Source organism: Gobius niger (assembly GCF_951799975.1).
Source record: "Gobius niger genome assembly, chromosome: 8".
Taxonomy (NCBI): Eukaryota; Metazoa; Chordata; class Actinopteri; order Gobiiformes; family Gobiidae; genus Gobius; species Gobius niger.
Genome location: NC_136859.1, coordinates 8,842,061 through 8,853,692, shown reverse-complemented (window position 1 = coordinate 8,853,692; position 11,632 = coordinate 8,842,061). Strand labels below are relative to the sequence as shown.

General features: G+C 38.9%; 1 protein-coding gene across 1 annotated transcript; it reads right to left on the bottom strand.

The window, feature by feature from the left end:
* Positions 1-742: 742 nt before the first annotated feature.
* Positions 743-10,274, bottom strand: cyb5r4 (cytochrome b5 reductase 4). Its single transcript, XM_079561691.1, has 15 exons — positions 10,113-10,274; positions 8,302-8,455; positions 7,989-8,089; positions 7,833-7,917; positions 6,399-6,480; positions 6,259-6,316; positions 6,086-6,179; positions 5,823-5,855; positions 4,296-4,418; positions 3,996-4,136; positions 2,602-2,745; positions 2,354-2,504; positions 2,169-2,255; positions 1,129-1,290; positions 743-1,063 (listed from the first exon to the last, which is right to left on the bottom strand). Exons 1-15 carry the CDS (start codon positions 10,200-10,202, stop codon positions 1,009-1,011), a joined length of 1,560 nt encoding a protein of 519 aa, XP_079417817.1. The 5' UTR covers positions 10,203-10,274; the 3' UTR covers positions 743-1,008.
* Positions 10,275-11,632: the final 1,358 nt, after the last annotated feature.

The window sequence follows — 11,632 nt, the reverse complement described above, 5'->3', positions numbered from 1 at the left end:
CGGGTTTCTGTGAACTCTGTCGCCGTCTACCGGAATAAAGAGTCACTAACCGTGGTGCAAAATGACAAAGAAGTATAAAGTGATTTATTCCAAACCAGAGAGAGTGGAGTAGAGAAAATATTAAGAACAACACAAATTCTAACCTCTCAAAAAAAAAAATGTAAAGAAAAAAAAAACAATAAGTGACAAAAAATGCAATGAACACGAACAAAATGCAACAAAAAAGTGACAAAAATGAAACTAAAAAGCAACAAAAATGTAAAAAAAAAAAAAAAAGCAACTGAAATGTTACAGAAAAGTGACAAAAAAATTGAAAACTTACTAAATCGTTACAAAAAAGTGGCAAAATATGCAACAAAGTGGCAAAAATGCAAAGCTTTTTTGTCAAAAAATAATTTACAACTAAAATGAAGCCCTTGTTGTGAGCATAAAACACTTCCATTAATCCTATTCAAGATCATTTGTCAAAAATTTTAGATTTAGAACAAAATAAAGTTAATCTTTGTTCATTGCACGTTTTTGTTTCATGTGGATGGGCCCAGTAATTATTAGAAACCGTCATCACCATAAACTAGGTCCAAACATCTGCAATAGGACAGTTTGGAGGGGGGATGGTTTATAGGGGGGATGGAGGGGGGATGGTTTATAAATCAAAGAACAGTTACTCTGGTCCCTCCTCCTTTTCAGACTTTGACATAAAAACTCAAAACAAAACACAGTCATGTTTCCTGCAATGCATTTTAATTGACAGCATGGTTCTCCAGTTACATAAATGCATTCACAAAACAATATTTAAAAGTGCAGACAACTCGTTTTATACCTTGCATATTAAAATTTGCCATAGATATTTGAAGCTCTCGCACTAAATGCCCTGGTTTACACATAGTCCATCGCAGCAGTGTTTTGAGACTATTTTCTGCCAGGTGCTGCCCTGTGCATAGAAAAATATATTAAGATTTTTCAGTCTTTTTTAATTAAACCTGGCTAGTCGTAGGCACGTCTTTAGTTTCAGCCCTGGAAGGCGTGGAGCGCCTGATCCTCAAAACCCTGCTGCCTCAACAACCTGCAACGCAAAAGTCAGGGTCAAAAAGATGTACTTGCAAACTGGAAAGCAATGTTTATACCAACCCCATGGTGAGCTCGGTGAAAGCGTCTGGACCACAGACGCAGGCGAAACATTTGGACCCGTCTGGCTTTGAGACGGTTTCTCTGAGCAAAGTCTCGTTCACTCTCCCCGTCGTCCCGCTCCAGCTCTCACGCGGCTCCGACAGGACGTACTCCACCTCAAACCTGAAGAAATACAGATAGAAAGACTATTCACCATGAAAGATGAGACAAAACTGTATGACTTCCTGGTCAGAGATTCATTTGCTTTCATTGTAGTGAAACACTGGCGAGATTTTCAGTATGAGAGAGCAAGAAAACATTATTTTGATTGAGCAATTAGAGTAAGAAAATGTAATAGGGAGTAGAGCTGAACGATATGGACAAAATTTCATCTCTCGATATTCATGCCAGATGTCTCCATATCGATACGATACAATATAACTATGGGTTGGGTGAAAACTAAGCATTTTTCAGAAAAATAAAATCATAATTCAAAAGAGTGCAGTTTTATTTATCATATCATATCATATCAAAGTTTATTTATATAGCACATTACAACAACACCAGGAGGACCAAAGTGCTTCACAGAAAGATAGAAAACATTTTAAAATGTTATTTATGAAAATCTATATCATTAATATCTTGCTTTTTCAATTTTAATATTTTTCATGTTCATATCTCGATATCAATACGATAACGATATATTTTTCTTTTGCGATATTGTTATCTTGAATGTTCATATCTCGATATCGATATATCTTTCAGCCCTATTAGGGAGCACATCACTTCACTTTCTTCTGCAAGTATTTGGCTCTAGAAAAACAGCAGTCTAGAGCCCTGATGTGTGTGTATTTATAACAATATAAATAAAATGATTGCTTGATTTAATTTGAGAACAGAAGCATAGTAATTTATGAAGCTATGGGCGCCATTTTTGAACATCAGAACTTGCAATGTTTTTCTTATTTCAAGCTATTATTATTTTAAAATTATTATAAATTATTTTGAAATCACATAATAAATATAAACTCGTCAAAACAACACAATTCATGTAAAAGTACCTCTCCTCAGTAGCTGCCAGTTCGTCCAACTCACTCCTCCACAAAATGTCTTCTTCAGTCCGGTTGAAAAACAGCAGCTTTGTTTTCCTGCAAGCAGAAAACACAGAAACATTCCAGGACCTGCACTTCTTATTTTTAATTATACACAATATAATCAATTAGTAGAAATTATCTGTTTTCCAGACCTGATGGTTTGGACGTCCCTCAGTGCTGTGTGGATGAGACGGGCCATCGGCGTGAAGCCCGTCCCCGCGGCGACGAGGAACAGGTGTGTGACATCACGAAGGGGGCGGAGACTAAAGCTTCCCTCTGGACCACTCACGGAGATGCTGCCCCCTATGGGCCACAATAAAGGACGGAAACATGTTTATTTTACACATTGAATCACATGAACAAGCAGGACGTGTGGGAGATATTTGGAAAGTTTATGTACCGGGGTGGATGCTGTCCAGGTGCGGCGTGAACAGACCGTCGCGGTACACTTTGACCATGAGGTAGAGATCGGGGTCCTGAGCAGAGTCCGGGGGGGTCCACAGGGTCCGGTCCACGGGGGTGTACGGCCGAACGACCTCCGCTTCTGAGAGGAGAGAGAGAACACTGTCAGGAATGGGGCATTTTATCATTACAGTTTAACTTTTTTTTATATTCAGTAGGGTCCAGATCCTGAAGCGAATACCAGGTGGCAATAAACCACAGAGACAGTAGGTGTGTGCCATTATATCAATTTTGTGATTTATCGTGATATTTTGCCCAATACAATACCGTCAATAGAGGCCAATAATGGTCAAGAATTCAAGCACTTAAACCGAACAATGTCCCACAACTAAACCACATAACGTTTAATAATATTACTTTTGAAGATGGTGTTTACGATCATAAATAAGATTAACTTGTTGTTTATGTATTCCTTTTAGATAACTGTTGTTTCTTGTGTATTTAAATACGTGTAAATGAAGTGATCTGCCACTGACACAGGAGGACCATTTTTGGTAAGTAAGTCAGTAAAGAAAAAGAGAAACAATGCACAGGAAATTCATGAATATTTTCCTTTTATTTTTTATTTGACCTTTATTTAACCAGGAAAGTCATGCTGAGATAAAGAATCTCTTTATTGGGGAGTCCTGGCCCAAGAGGGAAACCTTTTGTACATGTTTCTAGGGGTAGGGGAAACCGGAGGACCCGGATGAAACCTACGGACCTTCTTGCGGTGAAGCTAACTGCTGCGCCACCATGCCGCCAATAAATAAATAAGGGGCATGTAGTTGCTTTATAAGGTGTATAGTATATTGCAGGTATGTGCCAAATAGTATATATAATATTTTTATGTTCGAAGCAGCCAGAGGGGGAAAAAAGGGGAAAAAACTGAGCTCTATCCCATTCTTCCTCCATTACTTTAACAAATGCTAAATTAAATACATATCTGTTAAATAAAGATATAGTGACATGGTTCAACAGCCCATAAATACTTAAAAAATGGACAATGCTAACCAGGAAGCTAACGTTAGCTTCATGCTACATATGCTAACATTAGCAGCGAGTCACATTTTTCGCTTCTACTGAACAATTTGCTGTGAAAAAAACTCCATATGGACCCGAGTTTGGCTTGCCGTTATTGGTGTGTGATGAATATGTTTATAGTTTGCCAGAAAACTTGCGATTCCCATGAGAGGCTTTCCTCCCCCTCAGCCACACCCCCTTGTATGACGTGTTGCCGTCTGTGTCTATACTGATAATCGCAGTATCGGCATGTCATACAGTTATAACTATCATTAGCCGTGTATCGTATAGAATATTTGATACGAGGCTGGAGTCCGAGTGCATCCTCACCTTGAATGTTGGTTTTGAGGTAGACGTGTTTTCCCACGGGCACATGCATCGCCGTCCCCGGAGGCAGCTGCAGCCTGTACACGCGTGTGTTGTGATTGACGTCCGTCTTAGACACCAGCGCACACTCTCTATAAAACACAGCTGAAAAACAGAGAACGGGTCAAAGGCAAAGGACAGATACCTCCGTGTGCAGGTAAACGAAGCTAATCCTCGTCATGCCTGATCCTGCGTGTGCAATAAAACATACACGACATGCAAACAATTCACCAGATTGTAAATAAACAGAATTTCAAATGTCACCTCTGTCCTGTTTGCGCAGAAACGTATTGTGCGACTCCAGTGCTTGACCAAGAGTCGCCCACTTCCCCGCTTTCTGTTTGCGAATCGTGAGCTGTATCTTTCCCACAGAGAAGGCCGTTTGCACTGAGGACACACACAAGCAGAGGATACCGGTCAGTTTGTCTGCGTTTATGCAGTTATAGCACCCTCTAGTGGACGGTTTTAGTCAGATATGTTCATGGACATCAAGTAGACTTTATTAGCAAGTCCCCACATCACAGAGCTCATTTTAATCCAATATTAGGTTTTTAGGCAGTTTGACTTCTACACAGCAGCGGTTCTCAACTAGTGTAGCGTCAGGTATAGTTTCGGAACCAGCCCTCAGCCCAGATACAAATATTAATTCTTATAAAATAAAAAAAAGGAAAAAAGGAATATTCAGTTTGGTCCAGTTTGGAATATTTATCAAATAACACTCAAGGTTTATGCAAGAGAAAATGGATGCTTTTTAATGCTTTTTTAACATCCCCAAATTGATTTCTAACGCCACAAAAACAAGAAATTAGGGCAGGGCAATTAATTGAAACTGAATCGAAATCACAATCTCTACTTAGGTCAATCTCAATAGTAATCCTGGGTCTTTATAATCGTCAGGTTTCCAGCCTTCCTTTTCCTTCATCATCTCGTTTTGGAGTTTGGACAAAACAATGGAAAATTTTGTGTTAAATGAAATCGGAGGAAACCATTTGTTTTTGTTTGAGCTTAGGTTTGTATAAAAGGTGTGTCTACGTAAAATGGATTTTTTTTTTTTTTGCCATATCATCCGGCCCTACAACAAATGTATATATTTTTGAGAGGAACAAAGTGATCGCTTCAGTGGATTCAATAGTCTGCAAAGAAGGTCAGGATCAAAACTTAAGAATAGGCACAAAAAATAGAAAAATCTGAGGCACTGGTTAAAAGTCCTTTATTGCTTTTTTTTTTTTGGGGGGGGGCTCTTTTGTCTCAAACCGGAAGCTCTACATCACGTGACTGAGACCGGGCTCAGATCCAATAGAGGACTTTTAACCAGGCATCGGAGTGGATATATTTATTATGTCTTAAGATTTGTAACTGCTCCTTTAATAGAGAAATGAAGGGAAATTTGGATTTTTTTTTTTGGGATGAAAATTGGACAAATACAAAACAAATTTGGTGAAGTTGATGGGAACATTTTGCATTTAGACTTGTATAAATGTGGATGAACTTATGGAGTAAAAAAAACATTATTCGAGCAATGCCCTTACTCTATTTATGAATCCAATCCAATGCTTTTTGATTATTTTTAATGCCTGATTCAATGACTTTTAATGCCAGGTGGGAAAACCCAGACACTATTAACAATTTGTCGTTTTTGACTGAAAATGATTCCACGGCCCACCAGTTCAGAACCACGGCAGTACGTTATGTTCATATATCGGTATCTTTTGCTGATAAATCGAATGTGTTATTTATCAGAAAGAATATGGAAAGTGAAGTCAGTGTAATTCTTGCATTAGAGCGTCGTACCTGAAACATTGTCCTCAACTTCGTCAGTGAGTCCTGAAAGAGAACAGGAAAGGGAGGAAAAATCTTATGAAAAATCAACATTACAGACTTTTTAAACCATTGAAGTGTTCTTAAAAGACATGCATAATGTTTACAGTAATGTGGTATGTTTTTAGTTCATCTCCCAACCCAGGGAAAAATTAAACCCTTGAAGCTGCCACATGTTTTTTGCTTTGTTTTTTAAGTCAAGTCATCTTCACTGAAAGATTAAACAAATCACTCACGTAAATGGATCATGTAGGACATTTTCTGTAGAAGAACCTCAATTCGTAAAACGCCGTCTCGAAGATCGACAACTGTGCAACCTGAGCTGGGGATCTGCAAACAGAAATCACAGCCTTTTGTTTCATTACTGTTTATCGGTAAATTCTAGCACTAAAGACTTTCTTTCCCTCACCTTTCTTTTTGCATAAATGACAAGGTGAACCGTTGAATCTGTCTGGAACCAGTCGTACCTAAAGCAAACACACAGATACGGAAAGAAAGTTTAGTTATTAAGTAAAAAACACAACCACCCATAAAAGAGATTGTGAATACCGTGGGCGGCCATCTTTCTCTGGGGGCGGCGCGATTGAATTAGGCGGTGCGAGGCTCATCGGTGCAGGAGGAGGAGAGATGACTGCTGAGAAAACATTTGATGTTTGTCAGCACAATGAAAGCATTTTAGATATTCTAGCTGTATGTTTCTCATTGTGTCCCACAGTGCTCTGGTTGTGAGGCAGAACTAAGGATGTGATATTACTAAAACACATCAGTGATTGGCCTAGATCAGGGTAGGCAACGTCAGGCCCGGGGGCTAAATCTGTCCCTCAAGCATAAAACCTCTGGCCCTTAAAGGAACAGGCCACCGTTTTTCCATGCTGAGCTATACTCTTACCTGAACTTAGACGGGTTTAAGCGTAACTGTCTGGTCTTTGTGCGTGTGCTCAGTCACGCAAATGTTGTTAACATTTAGCCTCTTCCAGCAAAGGTACCTAGCCGTTATCCTCGTTTTCCCTATTTAAATACAGTTATGTGAGCTTTTACATGATCCAAGTCTAGGTACACAAAATCAAACATGTCGATTTTCTAAGTGGATAAAAAAAGGGCACTATATTATAAGGCGTAATAATACCTTAGGAGCACTTCAACATCATTTTTAGTTTTGTGTAACTAGACTTGAATCATGTAACTTTTCACCCAACTGTATTTAAATAGGGAAAAGGTGTAACAGCTTGGGAGCTTCTAACGTCACCCCAGTTTGGGGCCATAAATATGCTGGGAGAGGCTAAATGCTAACAACGTTTGCGTGACTGAGTGCACGCACAAAGACCAGACAGTTACGTATCAACTTGTCTAAGCTCAGGTAAGAACATGTCTCAGTAGGGAGAAACGGTACATGATCTTAAGAAATCTACAATTGAGAGCTCAAATACCCAAAATGTGGGACATACTGTTAAATCTTTAAAGGGCCTAGATGCAAGTTGGCCATTTTATACACACTACTGCCACCTGTGTAACTGGACCTTCTATATTAAGCTTGTGCATGACGGCACTTCAGACCCGAAGTAACACCTTTTTGAGTGAAGCCTCATTCTACACATTAGGATATTGCTGGAACATGTAGGGGGAGGAAAATACAGAATTTTAGCATATTTAAACACACACATAGTCCCTTTAAAAAGCAACTAAAGGCCAAACCATGCTGATTAACTGTATATCTGATGATTTTAGAGCATTATCTTACCTTTATCTAATTTTAGTGTAAACAAGTTCAGTATATTATGCTCTTTTATCGGCTAAAACCGTTTACATTTCTGTGTGTACTGTTACCTCATAGGTAAAAAGTAAAGGGAATTTTGATCTTGTGAACTTCCACCTTTTTGTAAAAAACTCCACGTCATGAGCTCACGCCGATCTGATCATTCCCCGATCACGCCCAGAGAAGGAAGAAGCAGAAGTGTAGCAGTATTTTGTGTTTTGTCAAAATACCTTTATTTGTAATGACAGGCTTTGTGGCCATCCTTCCCACAAGACATTCTTTCAACATGGACTCGTAGTTCACCCAACGATGAACCTGGACAGGAAACATTCATGAGGAAGAAAACTTATTTTTGTCTGGCATTAAAGGCTGGAATAGACTCAGACCTGGTCAAAGAGCTCAGTGCCGTCGATGCCTGCAGCCTTCATCAGCTCATCCTCTCCTCCAGGATGGTAGTCCATGTATGGGGTGATGTTATAGACCAGGCCTGAGGGGGAAAATGCATTTTTATATTGCTGAATTGTTGCCTAAGCAAACCCAGTTAAAGTAATGGCTTGACTCCATCATATCCAAATGACACTGTAAATGTCTGTAGGAATCTCTTCTGACCAGTCTATCCTCTGCAGCCTTATCTGCCTTTTCCCAGTATAGAGCATGTTGGGAAGAGCTCCCTCTGCTCCTCACAGATAAAGCCTGTACCTCTGATGCAGGTCCAGCAGTCGTTTCTGGTGTTGTGCTTCAGAAGTTCTTCCGATGTCACTTCAATGAGTCTCCCTCTCAAACCGGTCAGATCTTTGCCGCTCTTCGCAAATCGGATCCAGTCCATCAAACTGTGGCCAGGCTTCAGAGCGACCTGCCACGACATTTACAGATGAATGAAAAAACATGTTAAGGCAACATTTAATTAACAGTAAAGATTGATTTAGGCCATAACATAATCTTGTCTCCGTAGGCCTACTCACCCTGGAGCTTAGAACTATACAAACATGTAAAATACGTGAGATTTTTAAGTTAGCAAATCATATTCCAGTCTTTTCAATTGTTATGTTATAAATCTTGGTTTAAAACATGAAGAGAAATCAATACCAGTCAGAAAAATCACAATTGGATAGTTTTCCAAAATTATACAGCGCTTCAATGCAAAACAGAAAGTTTAAACCAGCTTGCCAATAGTTTGAAGCTCATTTTAATAGGATAGTCAAAAAACACCTTGATAGTTAACAGTTAGATAATAAACTGACAAATTTGCATTTATCATATTGGGTCATGCTGTACGGTCGGCAGTATAGCCCTGACTGGTGCCTGCTCTCAGTTACTGTATGTTTTGATTTGCATATCAGTATGATAAACAGCGGAGTATGCTCATGCCTCTTCATAAGCAGGACGGCACGGTAGCCCAGCCGTGGGCTCATGCTTCACAGCTAGAAGGTCTCTGGTTCGATTCCCATCTGGACGGGGCCTTTCTGTGGGGTCAGTCCATCTCAGATCACCCAAAAAAATAGAATTTTTAAACCTCACCCTCTCCAATTTTTGTGAAATTTGGTATACATGTAATTCATGGCCAGAAAAGCCAACATTTCAAATTTTAAACTAATCGGACCAACGGTTTTCGAGATATGGCATTTTCATTTTTTCACTTTTTCGCGAAAAAGGGCATGGCCGCCTACTTTCAAATTGCTGTAACTCAGCAACCACTGGTCCGATTTTCAAAAAAACAGGTATGTCTGTAAAGGGGAGACCACGAGGAACAAAAATGTGACATTGGTTCGTGCATTTTGGTATTTTTTAGGTGAATTACCTTTGTACTTATATTTTGACCTTGAAATTGACCCTGTGGGACACGCCCAAACTCTCCGACGCAAATAGGAAAAATGTAGCCCTATGTGTCAACTACAACATCTAAAAAAACTGGAGGGGCTTTCTTTTTCATTTTCATGTAATACCAGGTAGAAGTTGACATACCCACTCCTCCAGACATCCATTCACAGTCCGTTCTGTACAATTCCATTAATTTATATACACAGTGCCTCAGATTGATTTATTCCAAGATATGTCAATCACAAACAAAAAGTCAATGAAAATTTCACAGCTGTCTCAGCCTCCTGGTCACTAGAGACACAGATTTAGACATTATGTTAATCGTATCAGTCAAAAATGCTATAATAGTGGTGCAAATGGTAGAGCGGATCGCCTCATGATCGGAAGGTCGGGGTCCAAATTCTGGCTCCTGCAGGTGCACACTGTCGTTGTGTCCTTGGGCAAGACACCAATCGTGTCTGCGTACATTGCTGTAGGAATGTATAAGTGGGCAAGTGGTGCCTTAATATAAAGTGCTTTGGATAAAAGCTCTACATAAGTTGAGACCATTTACCATAGAAAACATGGAAAAGCAACACTATACGGATATGCAGGAGAGACAGGTGTTTAATTCAGGTAAGAGTTTTCTTTAGAGTGGTCACACATTGACACTCACAACACAATATAGGTGTGTCTGTGTGTCAGAGCTTTACCTTGTTCCTCCCGGTAGCGCCTGATCCTCCCGGTGAGACCCGCTGCTGGGAGCTCGGGGCTGGGAAAGACTGAGTCGGGATATTCAACATGTTGTGGACGTTCCTAAAACAGCTCCAGTTCCGGAGGAAATCTACCAAAAACAGGCTCAAAATTACATCCACTCCTCATTTAAAAAAACGCTCTTCGAGACAGCTTCCTGTTCCCCGCTTTCTTCATGCTGTTGTCGTTATGTGATGCATAGCTGTGAAAACTGTTAAGCAATGTTGTTGTTAGCTACGCGGCTATGCTAGGCTAACGCGACATTACGGAAAATGCCTCTTTTTTCAATGCATCAGCGTTTTGTACAGTGTCAAACAGGTTCTACAAACTGATATAAGTGAGGCATTATGGCTAAACTTAAATAACGACGCGTTTCACATCAGCGTTGTCTCGTAATTCCGGTTTGTTGCCACATTTCGGAGGCTTCACGGTACCGGAAAACTACAACTGTGCGTCGCGTAAAAGTGACGTAAGAGTTGCCAAAGGAAAAGAAAGAAAGCAAACAAATAATAATATACCGTCTTAATAAAATAAAATAGAAATTAAAATTAAAATGAAATTAAAATGAAATGAAATTAAAATAAAATAAAATAAAATAAAATAAAATAAAATAAAATAAAATAAAATAAAATAAAATAAAATAAAATACAATAAAATACAATAAAATGAAATGAAATGAAATGAAATGAAATGAAATGAAACAAAATAAAATAAAATAACCTGCATAACATTACAGAAAAAAAAATCTATTTATTTCTAGTTGGACATAAAGTTGGGGTTAGAATCAACATTTGTTTTTGGTTTTACACATACATTTTGGACACCTTGAAAGAAGCAAATGCTCCAATTTGATAGTAAAGAGCCTGTACAGTTTTCTAAAAGACGAAATCAAGATAAACTTAATTCAAGCTGTGACTAGTTGTAATATCTAATATCGCCTCATACTCACCTAAATATAATTTGTTAAAGAATGCAGTGATGGTAGATCCTGCTTTTTCACTTGAATCGCTCTCACTGTCACTGCCTTCTTCCTCTGAGTCACTTGTGGTTTTGTTGTTCATGGCTAAATATCTTTCTCATTCTCACTGTTTATTTACTGTGTGTTCAGCGTGGCAGCTCAAGGCCTGTTTCTCAAGCACTAATCTGCTGCTAAGAGGATTCACACACTTCATTTCAAATTAAAAGCATGAGGCCATCCTGTTTAAAGCGTAGCCTAAAACAAATGTATTTCTTTCATGTGAGCTAGACTTTTGTACACTGAATATGACAGAAAACTAATCATTCTTACACATCATTTGCATAAAAATAATTTGAGTTTTACATTTCTTTTAGATGTATTTATTTATTATAATCAGTATTTAGCATGTAGTCCATGTTATTTGTAAATTGATATTTTAGAGTAACGATAAAAAATGTTCTATTCTTTTAAAGGAGTACATCCATCGTGGGTTGTTTGGGTGATGCCCTGGATTTTGTCAGG

What these genes read in the sequence shown, in the direction of transcription:
- cyb5r4 (XM_079561691.1), bottom strand. Translation starts at nt 10,202, where the DNA reads ATGTTGAATATCCCGACTCAGTCTTTCCCAGCCCCGAGCTCCCAGCAG. An exon ending in GCGCTACCGGGAGGAACAAG is followed by an intron (nt 8,456 to 10,112) that starts GTAAAGCTCTGA and finishes ATGTCGTGGCAG; the next exon opens with GTCGCTCTGAAGCCTGGCCA. An exon ending in GCACTGAGCTCTTTGACCAG is followed by an intron (nt 7,918 to 7,988) that starts GTCTGAGTCTAT and finishes TTTCCTGTCCAG; the next exon opens with GTTCATCGTTGGGTGAACTA.